The sequence below is a fragment of the Oryctolagus cuniculus genome, chromosome 1, assembly GCF_964237555.1.
Source record: "Oryctolagus cuniculus chromosome 1, mOryCun1.1, whole genome shotgun sequence".
Lineage (NCBI taxonomy): Eukaryota > Metazoa > Chordata > Mammalia > Lagomorpha > Leporidae > Oryctolagus > Oryctolagus cuniculus.
Window position 1 is genome coordinate 184,433,736 of NC_091432.1, and position 22,490 is coordinate 184,456,225.

General features: G+C 43.0%; 2 protein-coding genes and 1 long non-coding RNA gene across 3 annotated transcripts; all 3 read left to right on the plus strand.

Moving 5' to 3' along the window:
- Nucleotides 1–1,302: 1,302 nt before the first annotated feature.
- Nucleotides 1,303–2,637, plus strand: LOC108176426 (uncharacterized). Its single transcript, XR_001793049.3, has 2 exons — nucleotides 1,303–1,805; nucleotides 2,415–2,637. It is a non-coding gene; the product is annotated as an uncharacterized lncRNA (long non-coding RNA).
- A 6,967-nt stretch (nucleotides 2,638–9,604) lies between these two features.
- Nucleotides 9,605–10,174, plus strand: LOC100354654 (interferon alpha-21-like). The gene has a single exon (XM_002708060.3). It carries the CDS (start codon nucleotides 9,605–9,607, stop codon nucleotides 10,172–10,174), a length of 570 nt encoding a protein of 189 aa, XP_002708106.1.
- A 9,824-nt stretch (nucleotides 10,175–19,998) lies between these two features.
- On the plus strand, nucleotides 19,999–20,742 carry LOC100354397 (interferon omega-1). The gene has a single exon (XM_002708059.4). It carries the CDS (start codon nucleotides 19,999–20,001, stop codon nucleotides 20,584–20,586), a length of 588 nt encoding a protein of 195 aa, XP_002708105.2. The 3' UTR covers nucleotides 20,587–20,742.
- The last annotated feature ends 1,748 nt before the right edge of the window (nucleotides 20,743–22,490 follow it).

Sequence of the window (22,490 nt, forward strand, 5' to 3'; positions counted from 1 at the left end):
GCTTCTTTCCCCTCCTTACAGATAGTAGAGGATTGGGAGGCTGTGGTCCAGGATCACTTTTTGAATAAACTGACCAGTTGCCCTGGATTGAGCTCCTGACACTTGTCCAGGATTGGAGAGAAAAACAGAAGGAGGAAAAAAGTAAGGAGGTATGAGGGTTGGTTTTGAATTTTTCAGTTAAAGAAGAAACAAAAATGGAAATTTATAAGTTAGAAATTAATAATAAAAATACATTCAAAAGCATGTAAGAATATGGTCAAACTTTTATGAAACAGTATTTCTGACTGTGTTTTTAATAAAAATGATTACAAGTGAATTAAGCATTGAACTCAAGAAGCTAGAAAAGAATAACAAAAATAAAGTAGAAATAAAGCATTAATAGAGAATCAGAAGCTAATAGCTAATGAACTTGAAAACAAAAAGTAATAGCCTTGATTTTAAAATAAAAGATGATTTCTTTAAAAGATCAGTCTAGTATAAAAAACTTAAGTAAAAGATCCAGAGAGAAAGGAGAAATACTTTTAGAATAAAAATAAACCATATTTAAAGACACAGAGAAGTTTTTGTTTCAATTTTAAAGGAGAAAGATGTTCAACTTCGTGCCCATACATTTTTAAATTAAATTAAATAATCTTTGAATATGTAAGCAAACTTCTCGATGTGATTAAAATGTACTAAAATCTCCACTGTGTTTGCTCCCAACACACACACAAAAAGGCGACAGGTCTCAGTAACAGACTTCCTCTGTTATATAAACTGTTCTCCAGCATGGGAAAAGATATGAAGCTTCCAAGCCATTCTGTGAAAACACTGGCAGCAAAATGGAACACAATGAAATGAAATGTCATTTTTGTACTTAAAGCAATGTTATAAGTAAATGCAATCCACTAGTTCTTTAAAAATGTACTGCATCTGGGATCCAGAATTTTGTGACACCAGCATCCCATATGGGCTGGCGCTGTGGCACAACAGGCAAATTCACCTTCTGCAGTGCTGGCATCTCATTTGGGTGCCGGTTCAAGTCCTGGCTACTCCACTTCTGATCCAGCTCCCTGCTAATGGCCTGGGAAAAGCAAGAATGGACCAAATTATTGGGCCACAGCATGCCCGTGGGAGACCTGGATGAAACTTCTGGCTGCTGGCTCAGCCCAGGCTAGTGTAGTCATTTGGGGAGCGAACCAGCAGATGGAGGAGATTCTCTCTCTCTCTCTCTCCCTTCCTCTGTGATTTTCAAAATAAATACATAAATCTTTTTTTTAAAAAAAGTTTAACATTAAAAAAAAAAAAGTACTACATCTTGACCAAGTAAATGTAAGCTAGCGAAAAGGAGGGTGGCAAACTACTAAGAAACAGCTTCTGCATTGCTTCAGTTGCAAAGAGGAAAAAAAAACCGAACAGAAAAAATTCCTGACCGCAGCAGCCCGGGCTGAGTGGAGCCTCACTTAAAGAGTACAAGTGATGTCATCAGTTCCCTCTCAGCCCTCCCCTTCCCTGCTCCTCCTGATCCTCCCTGTTGCCGACGGCCTTTTTGCACTCACTGCTCCCTAACTTCCTTTTCCCTGGCCCCTCCCGGGAAGCCGGCCCCTAAAGGTAGCGAGGGAATCCTGTGGGCGCAAGCTGGGAAGAGACTGGCGAATAAGCGTCGTTAGGAACTGGAGTTGCGGGCCGCTAGCGCCGGCAGTCTGCTGCGGAAAGGATGGGCTGCAAGATCCTAGCGCCCTCTGCGCGCGACCCCGGGGGAACAGAACGCCGAAACCCACCCGCCGCTCGCCGCCCACCCCAGACGTCGGGCGCGAGTGGTCCCAGTAAGAGACGGAAAAGCTCGGGGACCAGAGAGGAGCTGGAGGGTTAGGGTGGGCTTGGGGACGTGGGGAAAGGGTGGGATTGTCCTGACCCCTACCCCAGGCTCCGGAGGAGACGCTTTCCTGCTGCAGAGCTTGATTAGAATACCCAGGGGCTGCGCGAGAGGGCGCCAGCCACGCCCGCGTGAGGCCTCCAGATCGCGGTCGGTCGGGAGCCAGCCGGGATGCCTGGGGAGCTGGTTGCAGATGAACTGGGGAGCAGGGACTTCCACCGTCCAGCTGCGGTAGACGGGGACACGGCCGTCATCCTTGGGTATCACCTATCATAGATGTGGCTACTTGTCATCTATAGAACAACCTTTCTACACTAAGGAACATGCACACATTGTGAATCCTGCTTCTGCAGCTATGGTTGTTTAAAATACTCACAACTTTTTCTCGTTTTTCTCCATTCCCTTCTTTTGACTACGTGCTGGATAGAGTGATTCCCATCTAAAAAAATTTAACAACAAATATGTAACATATAGCTGCAGTAATGACAAATAACATCGAAATCTGGGACATAAAAGAATTTCTGGTTTCCTCATTGTTTGCCTCCTTTATTGCTGACAGGTAGGGGCAAGCTGCCATGTGTGACAGACATCATCAGACTCCATAAAAGCTCATGTTTCTGTGACTAGGCACCAAGGCTTTCTGCCAACAGCCATGTGAGTGACCCTGGTGAGCAGTAGATCCTGCAGCTCAAGTCAAGCTTCCAAGTGAATGCAGCCTGGACTGACATCCTGACTGCAACCTCATTACAGATCTCAAACCCAATAAATCTGCTTCACAAAAACTGTTGGTAATAGACATTTGTTATTGTAAGCTACCGAGTTTTCAAGTCATTATACATCCATGGAAAACTAATCCACCAATGTAGGCAATGCAATGTAGATTTCCAGACTGCTTTGCTACTAGGACATGGGCACTAAGACATGTCAGTCTGAAGCACCATGTGAGATTTTGATCTTCAAGTGTATGTGATAGATATGGGTTCTGGGGCCCGCGCTGTGGCGTGGTGGGTAAAACTGCCTCCTGCAGTGCCAGCATCCCATATGGAAACTGGTTTGAGTCCCGGCAGCCCTACTTCCAATCCAGCTCTCTGTTATGGCCTGGGAAAGCAGTGGAAGATGGTCCAAGTCCTTGGGCCCCTGCACCCTCATGGGAGACCCTGGAGAAGCTCTTGGCTCCTGGATCCTGGCTTTGGATCAGCTCAGCCATCTGGGGAATGGACCAGTGGATGGAAGAACCCCCCCCCCCCATCTCTCTCTCTCTCTCTCTGCCTTTCTGTAACTTTGCATTTCAAGTCAATAAATAAATCCTTTTTTTTTTTTTGACAGGCAGAGTTAGACAGTGAGAGAGAGAGACAGAGAGAAAGGTCTTCCTTCCGTTGGTTCACCCCTCACCCCCCAGATGGCTGCTACAGCCAGCGCGCTGCGCCGATCTGAAGCCAGAAGCCAGGTGCTTCTTCTTGGTCTCCCATGCGGGTGCAGGGCCCAAGCAACTGGGCCATCCTTCACTGCCCTCCCAGGCCACAGCAGAGAGCTGGACTGGAAGAGGAGCAACCAGGACAGAATCCAGCGCCCCAACCAGGACTAGAACCTGGGGTGCCGATGCCGCAGGTGGAGGATTATCAAATTGAGCCACGGCGCCAACCATAAAAAAAAAAAAAAAAAAGGATAGGGGTTCTATGTGGTGACTGTATTGCTGACTAAGCTGGGGGTTTTCCATGGCAGGAAGTTCAGATTTTTGGCAAAAAAACTGGCATTAGTGAACAGGAGTTCCTTCTGGTTCTTACAGGAGTGGGATAATCAAAAGTGGTTTTGTTTTTTTCATCAGGGACACTTTCTGGTTTGATTTTGTGATGTTTTCTTTTAGAGGTTTAGTCTAGAACAAGGTTTAGATGTCTTGTTTCTAAGCCATTCCCAAAATTCAGCGAGCAGCGCATCTTTTTAATACCTCTGTTTAGTCATTAGTCTTACCTTCGCCTATCCCCTTGGCCAATGCAACCTCACAAATATCTTCTAAACCTATTTTCTATTTCCTTGAGTACAAGGCTTATGTCTGGTAATGTTCCAGCACTGCATCTGTGTGCTCATATTCGGACAGAGGCTGGCTCCTTGGGGATACCTCCTCCCACCAGGCCACAGTCTTCAAGCTCAGCATCTCTGCCATTTAGTCTGTAACATTGTAGCCCAAGGAAATGAAAAGTTCTGACTGCTAAAGGTCCTGGGCTGCCTACACAATCCTGCTCATTTTCTTTTTTAACCATATGAATCAAGATGGACTCCTGTGAAAGAAATGTCAGCAACTTGAAGTTAAATAAAAAGTACCTCGGATTGTCATTGAGTCACATGAAATGGCCAGACATGACAATTCTCAGTAAAACCAGTTGTGTTATTGAAAATATTGTTGCATTTCGGGCTGACACTGTGGTAGGTTAAGCCCCCTCCTGCAGTGCCAGCATCTAATATGGTCGCCAGTTTGTGTCCCAGCTGCTCTCTTCTTATCCAAGCTCTCTGCTATGGCCTGGGAAAGCAGTAGAAGATGGCCCAAGCCCTTGGGACCCTGCACCTGAGTGGGAGACCCAGAAGAAGCTCCTGGCTCTTGGCTTTGGATCTGCCCAGCTCTGGCCATTGTGGCCATTTGAGGAGTGAACCCGTGGTTGGAAGGTCTCTCTTTGTCTCTCTGTATAAGTCTTCCTCTTAAATAAATAAACAAATCTTAAAAAATAAAATATTCATACAGTTAATTTGCTTTCTTTGAAGCGGGGAAAATAAAATGATATACAAGTCTTTTTGGGGGATAAATAAAATATCTAAACTTAAGATAATGCTGTGAGTTTATATACCTAAATTATTTTTCAACTACTTTAACCTTATAAGGTTGAAAAAAAATAGCGCTGACAAATAGTACAGGGGTACACATGTCGCTCTTTCTGGGGGCTCCAATGAGTGGCCACACCCCTATCTTTTCCTGGGTGGAAAGTGCTGTGCCCCAGACACAGCTGGTATCTGCAAAAATTACAACCTGTACCATCTTGAGCCCTTAAATTCCTTTTTAACCCTCTGAAAAAAAAAACCAGCAAAGTTTATATTTGGCTATCTATGTTAATCAAGAAAAACAGACACAAATTACTGATGTCAGAAATGTAAATGGGACCATAATTATTAATCTCATGCACTGTAGAAAGATAAAAATCAAACATTATGAGTGATTTTATGGTGCAAAATTTTAACCACTTAAGTATACAGATTGATTCATTGAAAGACGCCATCTATTAAACTTTTGACGAGATAAAACAGATAATTTGAATAGACTCATATCTATTAAACAAATGGAATCCATAATTAATACCTTTCAAAATGGAAAGTAGTAGGTCCAGATAGCTTTAATGATAATTTCTAATGAGCAGTTAGGAAAGAAGTGATATAAATTATTTAAAGAAAATGGAAGCAGAATGAACACCTACAAGCTCATTTTGTAATATCAATTTTGCCCTAATACCAAAGCCATATAAATCACACAAAAGGAAAAATACACACTGATATCATTCATGAATATTAAGGTTCTCAACAATGTTTAGTAAGTCCAATGAAATAATTTTAAAGGAGAATTTACTTGAAGTAAATTTCAGGCCATTGAAATCAACTAATGCTGTCATTCACAATAGCAGTCAAAGGAGAAAACTTACTTGATCATATTAATAAATGCATGGAAGTACATTTTAGAAAGCTTTTATTTAATAAATATAAATTTCAAAGGTACAGCTTTTGAAATATAGCTGTTCTTCTTCCCATACCCACCCTCCCATCCTAACTCCTGTCCCACCTCCTACTCCCTCTCCCATCTTGTTCTTCATTAAGATTTATTTTTAATTATTTTTATATACAGAAGATCAACTCTATACTAAGATTTCAGCAGTTTGCACCCACACAGACACATGGAGTATAAAGTACTGTTTGAAGACTAGTTTTGCCATTAATTCTCATAGTACAACTCATTAAGGACAGAGGTCCTACATGTGGAGCAAGTGCACAGTGACCCTTGTTGTTGATTTAACAATTGACACTCTTATTTATGATGTCAGTGACCACCCGAGGTTCTTGTCATGAAATGCCAAGGCTAGGAAAGCCTTTTGAATCCATAAACTCTGACATTATTTAGACAAGGCCATAATCAAAATGGAAGTTCTCTCCTCCCTTCCGAAAATGGTACCTCCTCCTTTGATGGTCTCTTCTTTCCACTGGGATCTCACTCACAAAGATCTTTCATGTAGGCCATTCTTTGCCTCAGTGTCTTGGCTTTCCACGCCTAGAATGCTCTCATGAGAGCCCTTAAATTCCTGAATAAAAACTGGTTCCTCCGTGAAAACAAGACTCACTAAAGTTTCTATCAGAAATAAAGCCTGAAACACAGGAATGATAAAAAAAAAAAATCAGTTTCTGGGCTCACTACCTAAGACAAATATCTCCTCTGCATTGGGCTGCACAAAATTGACAAAAGAAGTAGTGACGGTTGTCTGCCAGACTGAAACTGAAAGCACTGGAATCCCAAATAGGAAGCTTCAGAAGAGACAAATTGGGCTCCCTCTTGCAGCCCTGGGCATGCAGTTAGGGATGCTTTGCGCTCTGTGTACAGGGGAGCTCGCGCGCCTTGTCTGGTGGATCACAGAATTCACAGTGGGCCTGCTCTAGTGGCTGATGACAGGAGGGACAGACAGACACTAGCAACCTTGTCTGCTCAGTTGGCTGGGGAGTGGAAAACAGGGAAACCTTCATGCTGCTGAGACAGCTGTAAAGGATAGCCTCCAAGTCATGCCTGAATGGCAGGAACCACTTCACATTTCCCTGGATCAGAGCAAATGCCACCCAAATCCAGAAGACACGAGTCACCTGCAGATCTTCAACCACTTCAACACCAGGCTGTTCGGGGTGAGATCCCCCTTGATCAGCCCTCTGTAGCCTTGATCACAGTCGGGAGCAACACGAGCAGGTAAAAGTAGGAAATCCCTCTTGTTCTTATTTGGGAATTGCTGTTCAGTAATATTTCCAAAAAGTCATCCTCTATCTGAAGGAAAAAGAATACAGCCCCTATGTCTGGGTCATTGTCAGCAGGGAAGTTGAAATGCATTTTCTCATCATTAGCAATCTGCAAGGAAAAGAGAGGCAATAAAGAAGAAAGGTATGGCTGTCCAACTAACTACATTTTTAGAAAAAAAGATTTATTTATTTCATTTGAAAGGCAGAGTTAGAGAAGGACACACACACACACACACACAGAGAGAGAGAGAGAGAGAGAGAGAGAGAGTCTTTCATCTGCTGTTTCATTCCCCAAATTGTTTCAATACCTGGGGCTAGGCCAGACCAAAGCCAGGAGCCAGGAACTTCCTCCAGGTCTTCTACTTGGGTGGCAGAGGCTCAAGTACTGGGCTACCTTCTGCTGCTTTCCCAGGTGCATTGACAGGGAGCTGGATTGGAAGTTGAGCAACCAGGATTTGAACTGGTGCCTATATGGGATGATGGCAGGGTATTTAACAGCTAGTGAAATTAAAAATTATTTACTCACACAAAGAAAAACTAATAGTAACCTACATTAAAAATAAATGTTACAGGCCGGTGCTGTGGTGTAATGGGTAAAAGCCATGGCCTGCAGTGCCAGTATCCTATATGGAAGCCAATTTGAGTCCCAGCTGTTCCACTTCTGATCCAGCTCTCTGCTATGGCCTGAGAAGGCAGTAGAAGATGGCTCAAGTCCTTGGGCCCCTGGACCCACGTGGGGGACCTGGAAGAAGCTCCTGGATCCTGGCTTTGGATGGGAACAGCTCCAGTCATTTCAGCATTCTGAGGAGTGAACCAGTGGATGGACAATCTCTCTCTCTCTCTTTCTCTCTCTTTTTTTCTCTCTCTCTCTCATTCTGCCTCTGCCTCTCTGTAACTCTGCCTTTCAAATTAATAGATAATTTTTTTAAAAAAGGGATATTTCAAAGGACACAAATTAATAGCCAGTTGAAAAGGAACATAAGACAAGGTCTTGAAAGGTTTTGAGCAGGACCTTTAAAAAAATTAAAATAGGGGATGGCATTGTGGCGTAGCAGGTAAAGCCACTGCCTGCAATGCCAGCATCCCATATGGGTGCCAGTTTGAGTCCAGGCTGCTCCATTTCTGATCCAGCTCTCTGCTTTGGCCTGGGAAAGCAGTAGAAGATGGCCTGTGTGGGAGACCCGGAAGAAGCTCCTGGCTCCTGGCTTTGGATAAGCGCAAATCCAACCGTTATGGCCATTTGGAGAGTGAACCAGCGGATGGAAAACCTCTCTCTCTTTGCCTCTACTTCTCTCTGTAACTCTGACTTTCAAATAAATAAATCTTTAAAAAATATTAAAAATAAAAATAAAAAATAAATGTTACAAAAATAATTGGATTTTCTGAAACTTTTTAGTAGTTTTGAAAGATTTTTAAGTACTTCATTACACTGGTAGATAATTTTTAAATTACAAATTAGCACATGTAATTTGATTTATCATAATTTGTATTAGAACATAGATTATACTAAAGTCTCTAACTCATAAGTAAATGAGTAATTTATAAGTAAATAAACCATAGTGCATAAGTTTGTAAATGATATCAAAAGTAAAAACAAGTTTACTTATATATCAACTCATATATCAATAGCACTGCAGGCAGCAGCTTTAACCACTGCGCCACAGCGCCGGCCCCTTTAATAGCTTTAAAATTTTTTTTATCTTAAGTATGTATTATCCATTGTTTAAAAAGATTTATTTGAAAGGCACAGTTACAGAGATGGAGGGAGGGAAAGAGAGAGATCGTCCATTTGCTGGTTCACTTCCCAAACAGCTGCAGGAGACTGGAACTCCATTTGGGTCTCCTCTGTTGCTTTTTTCAGGTTCACTAGCAGGGACTGGATCAGAAGCAAAGTTGCCAGGACTCAAACCAGGGCTTTTATGGGATGTTGGAGTCACAGGCATTCACTTAATCCACTATATGTCGAGGCCAGCCCCTATTTACTTATTTCATTTTATTTAAAAATTTATTTATTTATTTGAAAAACAAAGTTAAAGAGGCAGAGGCAGAGAGAGACAAAGATCTTCCATCCACTGGTTCACTCTCCAAATGGCCACATGGCTGAATCTGGGCTGATCCAAAGCCAGGAGCCAGGAGTTTCTTCCAGGTCTCCCATGTGGGTGCAGGGGCCCAAATAGTTGGACTTTCTTCCGCTGCTTTCTCAAGTACATTAGCAGGGAGCTGGATTGGAAGTAGAGTAGTTGGGACTTGACCAGAGCCCAAATGGGATGCTGGCCCTGCAGGCAGAGGCTTTACCTGCTACACCACAGGGCTGGCACCTGTTTACTCATTTTAAATCCTACACTGAATGGAAACAAATTGTTGTACTTTTGTGTACAAAGTACAAATAGAGATAGTGCATAAATATATATCCAGTAGATTTGTGTTATTAAGTTTTCTTTGAGGTTGAATTAGGAAAAAGTACTTAACAAGACTCTGGAGCCAGGAAGAGGGAGGGTAATGATGAAAAAAATGATTGAGAAATATTGCTCTCGCACTATGCAGAGAGTGTATAAGAGAAAGCAAAAACAGAAGTAGAAAGTGAGGAAAGGCATTCAGAAAAAGGAAAGTAGCACATCCTCTATTTAAGGCACTTGAGCAGAGCAAGGTCTTCAGAGAACCTAGAGGCCGAGGCTCTGATCAGCCACCTCAGCCAGGCCAGCAGCATCTGCAAGATCCCCCATGGCCTTGCCCTTCTCTTCACTGCTGGCCCTGCTGGTGCTCAGCTCCAAGTCCCTCTGCTCTCTGGGCTGTGATCTGCCTCAGACCCACAGCCTCAATGACAGGAGGTCCTCCATGCTCCTGGGACAAATGAGGAGAGTCTCCCCTCTCTCCTGCTTGCAGGACAGACATGACTTTGAGTGCCCCCTGGAGGAGTTGGGTGGACACCAGGCCCAGAGGACACAGGCCATCTCTGTGCTCCATGAGATGACCCAGCAGCTCCTCAACCTGTTCAGCACCAAGGAGGCGTCTGCTGCCTGGGACAAGGCCCTCCTGGACAGACTCTGCACTGGACTCTTCGAGCAGCAGAGTGACCTGGAGGTCTGCATGATGCAGGGAGCGGGGGCGGAGGAGATGCCCCTGAAGCATGAGGACTCTGCATGGGCTGTGAGGAAATACTTCCAAGGAATTGCTGTCTATCTGGCAGAGAAGAAATACAGCCCTTGTGCCTGGGAGGTTGTCAGAGCAGAAGCCAGGAGAGCCGTCTCTTTATCAAGAATCTGGCAAGAAAGATTATGGCGCAAGGAATGAGACCAGGGCCAACATGGAAATGATTCTCGATGGTTAATACATAGTATTTGCCATTTCACTAATTCTTACATCTGCAATAATGATAACATGAATTCTGTTTGTCAGGTGTTTTCAGGACTACTAAGCAACATCTTGTTCAACATTGCAACCACTGGTCCCTTACAGATGACCATGAAGATGCATCTATCCATTTATCTATTTAAAATTTATTTATTTATTTATTTATTTATTTATGAGATTTAATTTATCTTTGTCCATATATCATCACGAGACTTACACTGTGTATAATAAAAAATTATCTTTATAATTACTCAATTTACCATTTTGCTTTTTCATTAAATTATTTCTATAAAAAGCTTGTTGTATTTATTTGTCCTTTAACAAAGAAACTCCAAGAAAAGTGTTGCAGTTCAGCAAATTAAGCCATTACTTGGGATGCCCACATCGAGTTCTAGCTCTTCTGTTTCCAATGCAGCTTCCTGCTAGTGTGCCTGGAAAGCCAGCAGATGATGGTCCAAGTACTTGAGTCTCTGCTACCCACGTTGGAGACCCAAATGGGGTTCAGGGCTTCTGCCTTTGGCCTGCCCCAGCTCCAGCTGTTGCAGGCATTTGGGGAATGGACAAGGGATAGAAGATTCTCTCTTCTCGTCTTGTCTCGTCTCTTCTCTTTCTCTCCCTCTCTCTGTGTCACTCTGTCATTCAAATAAGTAAATAAATAAATCTATTTTTAAAACTCCAAAAGACTTATTGTATAACTGGATTAAAGAATGAATGGTATAATTTATTTACCTATCAATATTATATTCAAGTTATAGTAAAACGACTTTTTCTAGGCAGAATTGTATGTTTTTCTCAAGGTACAGTACTGAACAGAACAAGTAGTTTCTGCTTGCTTGTATCTTTGAATTTCTAAGGAAATAAATAAAAAAGTAATCATAATTAATATGTTAAATGCTGTAATATAAAGAAGGATGAACCAGTAAAATTCAGCAGGGTAAGGTATGTCAAGAAATAAAAATAAAAGCATAACTATTATCTATAAGTTGACTGGTAGGCAGCTAAGTATAAAGACCCATTGACATTTGGATATATGAGTTTGTAATTTACAAGGAATTCAGTTGCATTTGTGGCAACCAAACCCAGCAATGAAAGTTATCACACAGGAAAAAAGTGTAGAAAGAGAAAAAAACTTAAACTTGTTCTGAGATCATTCAACTTCTACAAGGAGGGCAGAGTAGAGCCACAAAGCAGAGTTGGAAAAGCCTGACACAGGAAATGCAGCATGATGATAAAAGTTTATAAAGGAAATTAAGTTGCTTAGAGGAGAAACCAGTGGACTCATGGAAAATTTGGATGGAAATTGCCTATCACATTGGGAAAATAAATGGAAGTGGTGACTTAATGTGACCTGATATGGTAGAATTAATCAGCAAAAGTCACAATGGACTAAGTCAAAAGTAAGAAAAGTTAGTTATAACACACATAAAAATAATTTTGACAGGTTTACTATCTGAAGTGGGGAAGAAAAATAGGGTTAGTCCTGGGAAATATGGAATACTTCCCCTCTGCACAGATTTCCTTTTTTTGAAACATGTTTGTATATGAATAGACTTCATGGGCTTGATGTACTGGAAAATCATATTAATATGTTTCACATTTTATTTACTTAAAATCATGGCATATTAAAGTATTGACAATGAAAATGTATCATTGTGAATGACACATTAATCAAAACGATGTTAATTAGATTGCATGTTGGTGAGCCACTTTGTAGATTAAAATCATCCACAACATTGGGAAATCAGAGACCTTGGTGGGCATTGAATTGGCAGAGTCAGTAGGAGCAATCACACAAGAGTGGGTGGCAGGGTAAATAGAAAACCCCTCTTTCACCTGAGGAGTCACTTTCCTTCTTTTGCTTTCATCATATTCAGATTCGCAGTCATTTCTCTTCACTTGAAGTTATCCAAATGCAATGAAAGCTTTTGAAGAATGTTGGATGAGGAAAGAAAAAGGATTGTATCAGAAAATTATGGAAAATAATGGCATAAGCCTTTTATGTTTTCAGTTGTATGTTTTGGTTTTAACCTCAAGTTGAAAGAGAAAGCAAATCAGAAGCAGCAAGAAAATTCTTGGCAAGAGCTGTGTGTTCCCTGATTCTGGAACCTAGCACATTGCCTCCCTTGCATTCAGCACTTCAGGATCCATCCGTACATCATCACACTTTCCTTCCTCTCCAAGGTAAAATTCCCCATGGGACTCTTGTCACTGGCTGCTTTCACCTTGCTGCTCTTGGTTCTGTTGTGGTTTAGGCTTAATGTTTTCCTAGAGAGCAGAACACCACAAGTGGAAAGCAGAAGTTTAATAAAATTTCTGGGTTTCGAAGAAACATCTGCAAGAGAGACTTTCCACTGCATATGAAATAACAGTGGCTGCAGCTAAAGGAAATAGAAATCAGTGTTGAGTCTTTGCGTGGGCTACTGACATCATCCCATAGAAACCAATCCCATAGAAACCAAGTGTGACAACATCGACCAAGACTGTGGTGCAAGACTCTGACCTATGCAGAAATCCTACCTCTCTCCGAAGATTTCTCTTCATGCAAAGAAAGAAAGAAAGAAAGAAAGAAAGAAAGAAAGAAAGAAAGAAAGAAATTGTAATGCTGTCATAAGCCTGTTTCCTTGCCCTTTATTTGTTTCAAGGGAAACAAATCCTGGCTTCAGGCAGGGCATGAATTCCATGGGACATGGCAGTTGGGAACAGGAAGATGTGTTCCTAGCCTGCAGCCCACAGTGCAGAACACGGCGTCCTTAGTCTCACGTCCTCCACTCCAGGGGAAGGAAGAGCTACCAGTATAGGCGTGGAATTCAGGGGTAATCAGAGAAAGCTCCTGGCATTCATGGATTAATCTCTCAACAGTATAATCTGAGATTCATGGATTCATTCCTAATATCACTGATCCTAATATCACTTCAAATATTAACCAGTAGAGGAATTTCCTGTCACTTTACAATATGATGTGCACACCTGTTCCACTCAATAGTAAAAGCTTTGCCTAGGTAGCAAAAGAGAGCCATCATATAAAAACTACGGGATGTGGATGAACTGTGTGATTGTTTTCTGAAAGCTGGTGACTTTTTTTCCTTATTCAAATGCATTAGTGTTGGTCCACTGTGGGAAGCATTTCTGTAGTTAGCACCATTTGTTCACTGGGGTCTCGCCACAGGCACGGGGGCACTGCCAAAGCAGCGGGGTGGGCCCGCATCTGTGGAAGAGCCTCTTGAATCTTGTCCTCAGAATTTACACTCAACATTCAGATTTGTTGTTCTCAAGCTTAGAGTTGGAGCAGCAGTTGACATACCTGTGTACCACATCAAAGTGCCTGGCTTTGGCTCCTGGCTATAGCTCAGGATTCTGGCTTCCTACTAATGGGGTTGCTAGGAGGCAGTGGTGATCCTTCAAGTAATTGGGTTCCTGGCACATACATGGGAGCCCTGGATTGAGTTCCAACTCATGGTTTTGTCCCACCTGCAACCTTTGCAAGCATTTGGGGAGTGCATCTGTAGGTGGGATCTCTCTCTCTTTCTCTCTTTCAAATAAACATAATTTTTCAAAAAAGAAGACAAGGGGCAAGCTCTGTGTCTAATTTGGGGATCAACGTATATCTTAAAATTCTAAAACAGCAAACTTTTAAAATTGCTCATAATATGCAAAACAAGGTTCTACATTCAATCTTGATTCTGGAAGCAACACTGTGTGATCTTAGGAAGTTCATTTAAGTTCTTGAGTCTCAGCTTTCTCAAATGTGAAATAGTGTGGAAATATGACTACACTTGTTATATTAAACATTATAAGTCAAAATTTTAAAATTTTAAGAGTATTTTTTCCACAGGGCTCAAAATATGGCAGTGCTTTTCTTATCTTTTCCTACAGAAATCTGTCATAAGGGTGGACTTTCCCACTGCCTCTCAGTTAACTGCCTGCATAAATCTAAGAGTTTAGAAGTAGGAATTAAAGAATCAAAATGTTCTGGAGAACACCAGAGAGCACTCTCCCAGCACAGGGAGACAAGTTTCGTTCGTGTGTTGACTGAAGTGATATGCATGTAGCATTTACTGGCTGGTTCTGACCCCTGACACATGTCGCCTCTCCTTTCCTGAACCACATTTTTCATTTCCATTGCACAACAGTTATTGTCTTCTCCAGGGTAGAAATTCCGAGAGTGGGCCTTTAAATCTCACCTCACATACTTGCACTGTGTAGTCACACAGCTGTTTCTCTTCCTTGTTTTCTCTTCTCTTTCTCCTTAAGAGTACAAAACCAGCAGTTAAAAGTGAAAGTTCTGTTCGTCAGAACGTCTAAATAAGGAGTTATCCTCATGACTGGATGAGGGAATGCCCCTGTCACAGTGACGTAACTGTAGCTGTAGCAAAAAGAAGTGTAATACACTCTAGGGGCTGAGATTTTTCAGAACAACGTCGCCACCTACTGGTCAAGATGGACAAAGACAGCGCCAGGTCTAGAGACGGTTCCTTTTTGTTGTAGAGGGCTGTCTCCCTGCACTGGCTTTTCTTCAGAGCCAAAAGTGAGGCTTTTTCTTGTAATGACATATTTTATTCCCTTTTTCGTATCTTAGAGAGTTGAAATAGTTCCAGTTTCAGGTACAGCATGTCCTCTGTGGGCAATGGGCAACTGTCTGGGGGAGAGAAACTGTCAGAAGGAGTCCCTGGGCTATGATCTGCTCAGCCTTCCACAGCGTCCTGATGCATCACTCCCCCTTGGGAGGGTCTGCTGGACACAAGGAGGCAGGAGAACCTGCACCCCTGGGTGTGGAATTGTATAAGAAACCAAGAAAAAAACCTCCTATTTGATGGTCTTTTAAGAGTAAGTTGTCAGTTTTACAAATGCCTTCTACTAACAGATCCTGTCCCTTGCCTTTAAAGTCAGGACCAAATTCTATCATTTTGAGTGACACCACTTCCACATTGACTCAGAAGTTGAGCACAGACATAAGTAAAGGGCGTTAGAGAAGACAATGATTGCCAACACCTGAGGAGTACGTAGCTGGATAAAATTGAGAGATGGTGAGATAAACGCTGGCATGTTGTAATTCAGGAAGTGTGTGAGATCACTCAGGTGCAAGCTACTCAGGTTGCAGGCAAGAATGTTAAGCTGGCTAGTCTCAAATCTCTGCTGTGGGTTAGAGACCCAACCTTTAGATTGTTATGCCCCTGTTGATGGGGTAGTAGGTTCTAATTTGCAAATCAAGGCATCTTTCTCCCACTCGTTTCCTCCTCTACCACTTCTTCAGGACCCAGTTTTTTTTTTTTTTAAGATTTTATTTATTTATTTGAGAGGTAGAGTTATAGACAGTGAGAGGGAGAGGAGACAAAGAATAGTCCTCCTTCCGCTGGTTCACGCCCCAAATGACCACAACAGCAGAAGCTGCGCCGATCTGAAACCAGGAGCCAGGAGCTTCTTCCGGGTCTTCCACATGGTTGCAAGGTCCCAAGCACTTGGGCCATCTTCTACTCTTTCCCAGGCCATAGCAGAGAGCTGGGTTGGAAGAGGAGCAGCCAGGACTAGACCCAGTGACCATAGGGGATGCCAGCACCGCAAGTGGAGGATTAACCTACTGCACCACAGCACCAACCCCCCAGGAACCAGTTTTACAGCAGAGAAATCTGGACATTTCTTGATTCACCTGATTCTGCTTTTATGATTTCTTAGTGCCTTTCTTTCTCTCTTTTCTTCTCTCTCTCTTTTTCTTTCTTTTCTTTTCTTTTCTTTTTTCTCTTTCTCTTTCCCTCCCCCCTCCCTCCCTCTCTTTCTCTCTCTCTCCCTCTTTTTTCTTTTAATTTTTTTTGAAAGAGTGACAGAGAAAGTGGGAGACAGAAACAGCAACAAAGAGATTTCTCCATCTGCTGGTTCACTCACCAAATGGCCACAACATCCAGGGCTAGGCCAGGCTGAGACCAGGAGCCAGGAGCCTCCTCCAGATCTTCCACATGGGTGCAAGGGCCCAAGGACTAGGGCCATCTTCTGTTGCTTTCCCATATGCATTATCAGGGAGCTGGATGGGAAGTGGAGCAGTTGGGACTTTAACAGGTGCCCATATAGGATGCCAGTGCTGTAAGAAGCAGCTTATCCTGCTGGGCCACAGTGCCGACCCCAACTGCAACATTTTTTGAGCCTCAGGAACAAGAGTGTGCACATGGCCGTATCTCGACCCTTCCTACCTCCTGAGTCCTAAGCCGTAGTGGTCAAGACCCACTAATATGCCCACAAACACAGTAAGCAGAGGGCATCCTTGCCCACTACACTCAATGAACTGCTAAAGAATCCAGAAACTCAGGGCCAGTGTTGTACTGGGTAAGTGTACTGGGTAAGGCTGCCGCCTGCAGTGCTGGCATCCCATTTGGGCGCCGGTTCGAGTCCCGGCTGCTCTACTTCCGATCTAGCTTGCTGCTATGGCCTGGGAAAGCAGTAGAAGATGGCCCAAGTCCTTGGGCCCTTGCACCCATGTGGGAGACCTGGAGGAGACTCCTGGCTCCTGGCTTTGGATCGGCGCAGCTCCAGCCATTGCAGCCAACTGAGGAGTGAACCAGCAGATGGAAGACCTCTCTCTATCTCTTTGCCTCTCCTCTCTGTGTAATTCTGACTTTCAAGTAAATAAATAAATTAAAAAAAAATAATCTAGGAACTCATTTGTGCCAGTTACAGAGGTTCCTACATTCTTATTGCACTAGGAAGAGACTGTCCTAGCCACATGACTCTCATTTGTTCAAAAAATGCAAAGCCCACATGCAGAAACATAAAGACATGAGAGAGCCCACTCATCATGAGAACTTGGGAAAAAAACAGTTGCTTAAAGTGTTGCCAGGAACAAGGAGCAGCAGGTGCTCAGGAGATGGAGCAATACTAGCGAGCAGCAATGAGTCGACTGTTCAGGTAATTCTGATTCAGAGGGAAAGCAGATGAAGTGGATTCTGAGAGCAGAGTGCTTCTACAGAGATGTGGGTAACACCAGCGTCCCCTGCGTGGGCCACTTGGATATCACAGCAACCTGCAGAGCACGTGAAGGGAAGAATTTTTCCAGTGCCAGCCTCAGACTTGTTTGTTCCTTAGGACTCAGCAAGAAATCACAACACAGAGAAAATTACTCATGGGGACAGTTCGACTCAAGGGATCTCTTCAGTTCTGGGTACAATGCAGCTTCCTCTAAAACCAAACAATATGAAAACCCCTCTTGACCAGAAGGGACAAGGTTGGCCAGCAAAGAGCTGTCCAGCGAGCCCAAAGGTGGCATTCTGGAGCCTCTGGCAGGACTTCCCACTTTCCTGGCTTTGTGCCCTTCAACATTGGCCTCCGTTCTTTCCCTCTGCATCAGTGCTGGTCCCCAAATTTGCAGCATTAAAATTTACTAATTTACACTCTGCAAGTTGTCAGAAAAAAGTCAATTCTCTTCTTTAATTTTGATCACATTAAGACATATTTATTTTGCCCATAAATAACTGTCAAGTTTTATTTTGTAAGAAATTCAAAATGAGAAAGTAAGAAAATCTTATGTGTTGAAAATTATGGGAAAAATGATACAGCCCCTTTACCTGTTGTTTTGTTTTTTCTTTTTTCATTTTTTAAGATTTATTTATTTATCCAAAAGGCAGAGAGAGAGAAGGAGAGACAGAGACAGATCTCCCATCTGCTGGTTCACTCCTCAAATGGCCTTAACAGCCCAGGCTAGGCTAGGCCTATGTCAGCTTCATCTGTGTCTCCCACATGGATGGTAGGGTCACAAAAACTTAGGCCATCTTCCACTGCTTTCCCAGGGTATTAGCAGGGAGCTGGGCCAGAAGTGGAACAGTCAGGACTTGAACTGGTGCCCATATGGCTTGCTGGCATCACGGGTGGTGACTTTATCTGCTATGCCACATTGTAGGCCTCAGCTTGTCCCTTTCTTCCCTCGGGTTGTATTAACCCCAGGATGGAAAGTAACACAAAACAGTAAGACAAATCTTGGCCAATAACTACTATATAAAAAAGAAGTTATAAAAATTGTCATTGTTTTTTAAATATAAAATGAAAAAAAAGGAAAGGAAAGAAGGTCGCTTGTTCCTTTCATGTAAACTTCTAATGAAAGACAATGTCATCTGTGACTGACTCTCCAGCTCCGAAACTCCTGGGTCATCAAGTATTCGTACTTTAAGGAACAGAGTAGAGCATTAAAAGTTGTGGTTGTCAAAATAGAAACCACTTGGGCCGGCGCCGCGGCTCACTAGGCTAATCCTCTGCCTTGCGGCGCCAGCACACCGGGTTCTAGTCCCGGTCGGGGTGCCGGATTCTGTCCCAGTTGCCCCTCTTCCAGGCCAGCTCTCTGCTGTGGCCCGGGAGTGCAGTGGAGGATGGCCCAAGTCCTTGGGCCCTGCACCCCATGGGAGACCAGGATAAGTACCTGGCTCCTGCCATTGGATCAGCGCGGTGCGCCGGCTGCAGCGCGCCGGCCGCGGCAGCCATTGGAGGGTGAACCAATGGCAAAGGAAGACCTTTCTCTCTGTCTCTCTCTCTCACTGTCCACTCTGCCTGTCAAAAAAAAAAAAAAAGAAAGAAAGAAACCACTTGATCCCTGAAGGAAAAATTATTACAGTACCACAATTCCTCCCACCTACTTAGACAAAACAAACTTTCACTCTTGGCATCTGAGGGCTGTTGACATTTTTGATAACCAGGGAAAGTTGGCCAGGTGAGGAGGAGGAGGTGAACTTTGATATCCTGAGTTTTTCACACAAGCACTCGGAGGTTTACAAGATTGGAAGTTTGGGAAGTTTATCATTTTTACAATGAAGAAATAAGATCCTCTTCAGTAGAGGAGTTCGAAGGTCACCAGGTTATGGTGAGCCTGTCCTCTGGGAATGAACCTTGGAGGAGCTCGGGGTGAAGTCTATCATTCCAGAGGAGAGTGAGGGTTTTGCCAGATGTGATGAGTTCCTTCTGAGTGCTGGGCAAGTGGTATCTTGGAATTACAATTTCCATTCCCTTGTGCACATGGGAAGAACCAGGATTCCTTCTGAGAGTGTTGCCAAAAGCCTAAGGAACGTTGGAGATCTGTAATAAGGAGACAGTGGAAAGACTGGACAGCGTCTACATCAGTACTGACCTTGCAGCCCTGTTAAAGCATAATCACACAGACCTATGTGAATATGCTTTTAAATGAAGAGAAACATTAGAGGAACCCACTAGCTAATAAACAGCAGGTGCATCAGTGATAAAAACAGCTACTAAAAAAAAAGAATCTCCATTCTAGAGTTGAATTGTCACAGATGATCTGCGAATTTGTTAAACATATTTTCTAGGGTCAAAGGAGCCATACTTCTGTGTAAAGTAAGGAGGAAGGTAAAATGGATTCTAGGATAAGTTTAAAACGTAGATCCAGAACAAATAACAGCAATATTTTTATGGGAAAAAAAATGCCTGTATGTACAATTACTCACATACATATACACATTTCTGATTTTGCAACAAAGATGTTTTACATTTAATTGAGTGAAATTTATGTAGATGAGCATATTTTTAATTTACTGGGAAAATTAATCTTCTACTTGAAAAATTCGTGGTTTAGTGTGATGTCATCTTCTTAGGCCATAAGAAAATACACAAATGAAAACAAAAAGGGAAAGTGAAAGTACAGATAGAGAAATGTTCAGAAAATGAAAATCTTTCCTGTATGATATAAAAGCCATGCACAGCCAGAATGCCTTCAGAGAACCTAGGGTCCAAGGTTCACCCAGACCCCAGCCCAGCCAGGACAGCAGCAGCCTCATTTCCCCATGGCCCAGCTACTCCCTCTGCTGACGGCCCTGGTGCTGTGCAGCTATGGCCCTGTTGGATCTCTGGGCTGTGACCTGCCTCACAACTCTGCCCCTCTGAGCAGGACCACCTTGGTGCTTCTGGACCAGATGAGGAGGGTCTCCCCTGTCTTGTGTCTCAAGGACAGAAGAGACTTCCAGTTCCCGCGGGAGGTGGTGAACGGCAGCCAGTTCCAGAAGAACCAGACCGTGTCTGTCCTGCACGAGATGCTGCAGCAGATCTTCAACCTGCTCCACACAGCGCACTCCTCTGCTGCCTGGAACAACACCCTCCTGGAGGAACTGAATGCTGCACTTCATCAGCAGCTGCAAGGCCTGGAGACCTGCTTGGTACAGGCCATGGGAGAGGAAGACTCTGTCCTGACGGCTGACAGCCCAACGCTGATGCTGAAGAGGTACTTCCAGAGAATCCGTCTCTACCTGGACGAGAAGAAACACAGTGGCTGTGCCTGGGAACTCGTCAGAATGGAGATCAGGAGAGCCTTCTCGTCAACAGCAGACTTGCAGGAAAGCTTAAGAAGCAAGGATGGAGACCTGGCGTCATCCTGAGATGGTTCTCATTGACTAATTCCCACATCCCATTTTCACACGTGTCCTTGGTCATTTCAAAAGGCTTGTTTCTGCTTTAGTCCAAAGTTACTGAACTAAATTTATCCAGTACTTTTTAAATATATTAAGTAAGTTTATGTGAAGAAATGTTCTCTAGTTCTATCAGTTCTTCAGAGAAAGCTTCCCTGATTTATTTATTTATTTATTTATTTTCATTCTTTTTTACATGTATACTAGTTGTAATATTTATTTTACATATAATAACATGTCATCTTTACATTGTGTTAAAACTTACAAAATGTTTCCAATCAATATTAACTTTGTATTTTGTTTTTATTAAATTCTTATGAACAAAACATCTTGTTTATTTATTCTGAAAATGAAATCAATAAACTTATAAATTGTACTGGTCAGCTTTTATTTACTACACTGAAGTATCCTGGAGAAGCCAATTTTGTAAAGAGAAATTATTTATTTTGGTTCATAAATTTTGCATTCACATTGCTTTGACCTTTGGTGATTTTTTTGCTGCTACAGCACTGAGATGACCCATAGCACCCTGTGGCAAGAAGGAGAGTGAGGGTTTGTCTGTCCCTTTAAAATCACCATATTTGGAACATGGCACCTGACCCAACAGTCTTCCCAAAGCCCACCCTTGAATCATCATACTTGGATTAACCTTCTACCCTTGTTGTACCATTAACTCTAGACTCTGTGGGTAAAATTTTTAACCCATGGGCCCTTGGCAGACACTTAAACTAATATCTAAACCATAGCAGGAACCAAAGTGAAGAAAGGATGATAAAATACATCAATATATACATAAATTGGGTTAAGTGGCAAATAATGGAATTTCCTTCAAAAAATATAGGCAGGTGACTATAGCAAACAGTTCCTGCTGTGTTGAAACTCCTAGTCTTGGGCATGGTGTTGTGTCATAGTGGGCTAAGCTGCCACCTGCAATTCTGGCATCCCATATTGGTGCAGGTTCAAGTCCTGGCTGCTGCCCTTCCAATCCAGTCCCCTGCTAATGCACATGGGAAAGCAGCAGAAGGTAGCCCAAGTGCTTGGGCCTCTGCACCCATTGGGGAGACTAGGAAGAAACTCCTAGCTCCTGGCTCTTGTTTGGCCCAGCCCTGGCAGTTGTAGCCATTTGGGGAGTGAACTAGTGGATAGAAAATCTCCCTATCTTCCTCTCTGTTTCTGTAATTCTGCCTTTCAAATAAATAAAATAAATTTTTTCTTTGTTTTAAAGAAACTCCTAGTCTTACAAGAAAGGAGACAGAAAATGCCTACTAATGTATATGTTATTTCAACTCTATTAAATACTACAAGGAGAGGCAAACAGAAAGCATCTCCTGACACCAGAAGCATTGGGGATGAATGATTCTTAGAAGGAAAAACATACTAAAAGTCCTTTGTAAAGTGCCTGAGAGACTTACAAGAGCAGACATCTTATGGGTGGTTAAAATACGGGTCTAGAATGAACAGAAGATGCCATGGGTGAGAGTATCGATTTGGATTTTTTATCATATGCTTGCTGAAGAAGGCATAGAATGGATGTGTTCCCTTGTAAACAGAAAAGACAATGGGACAAGGTCCTACACTTTGACCTGTAGACCCTCAACATTCAAAGGGAGGGAAGAGAAGGGGAACATGCAAAGGGCACTGAGGTGGAATAGCCAGGGAAAGAGATATGGAAAAGCATGGGGGGAGTCTGATGGAGGGAAGGCAGCGGTGTTTTCAGGGAAGAGGAGGACTGAACTGTACCAGTGGACCTGAACACAGACACTGGCAGTGACCTTGGGAGGCTCTGGTTGGGTGGAATTACTGGCACAGAAACGAGATGGGAATAGTATAAAAGAGAAACACAGGAAACAGAACTGGGTATACTATGCACAGAA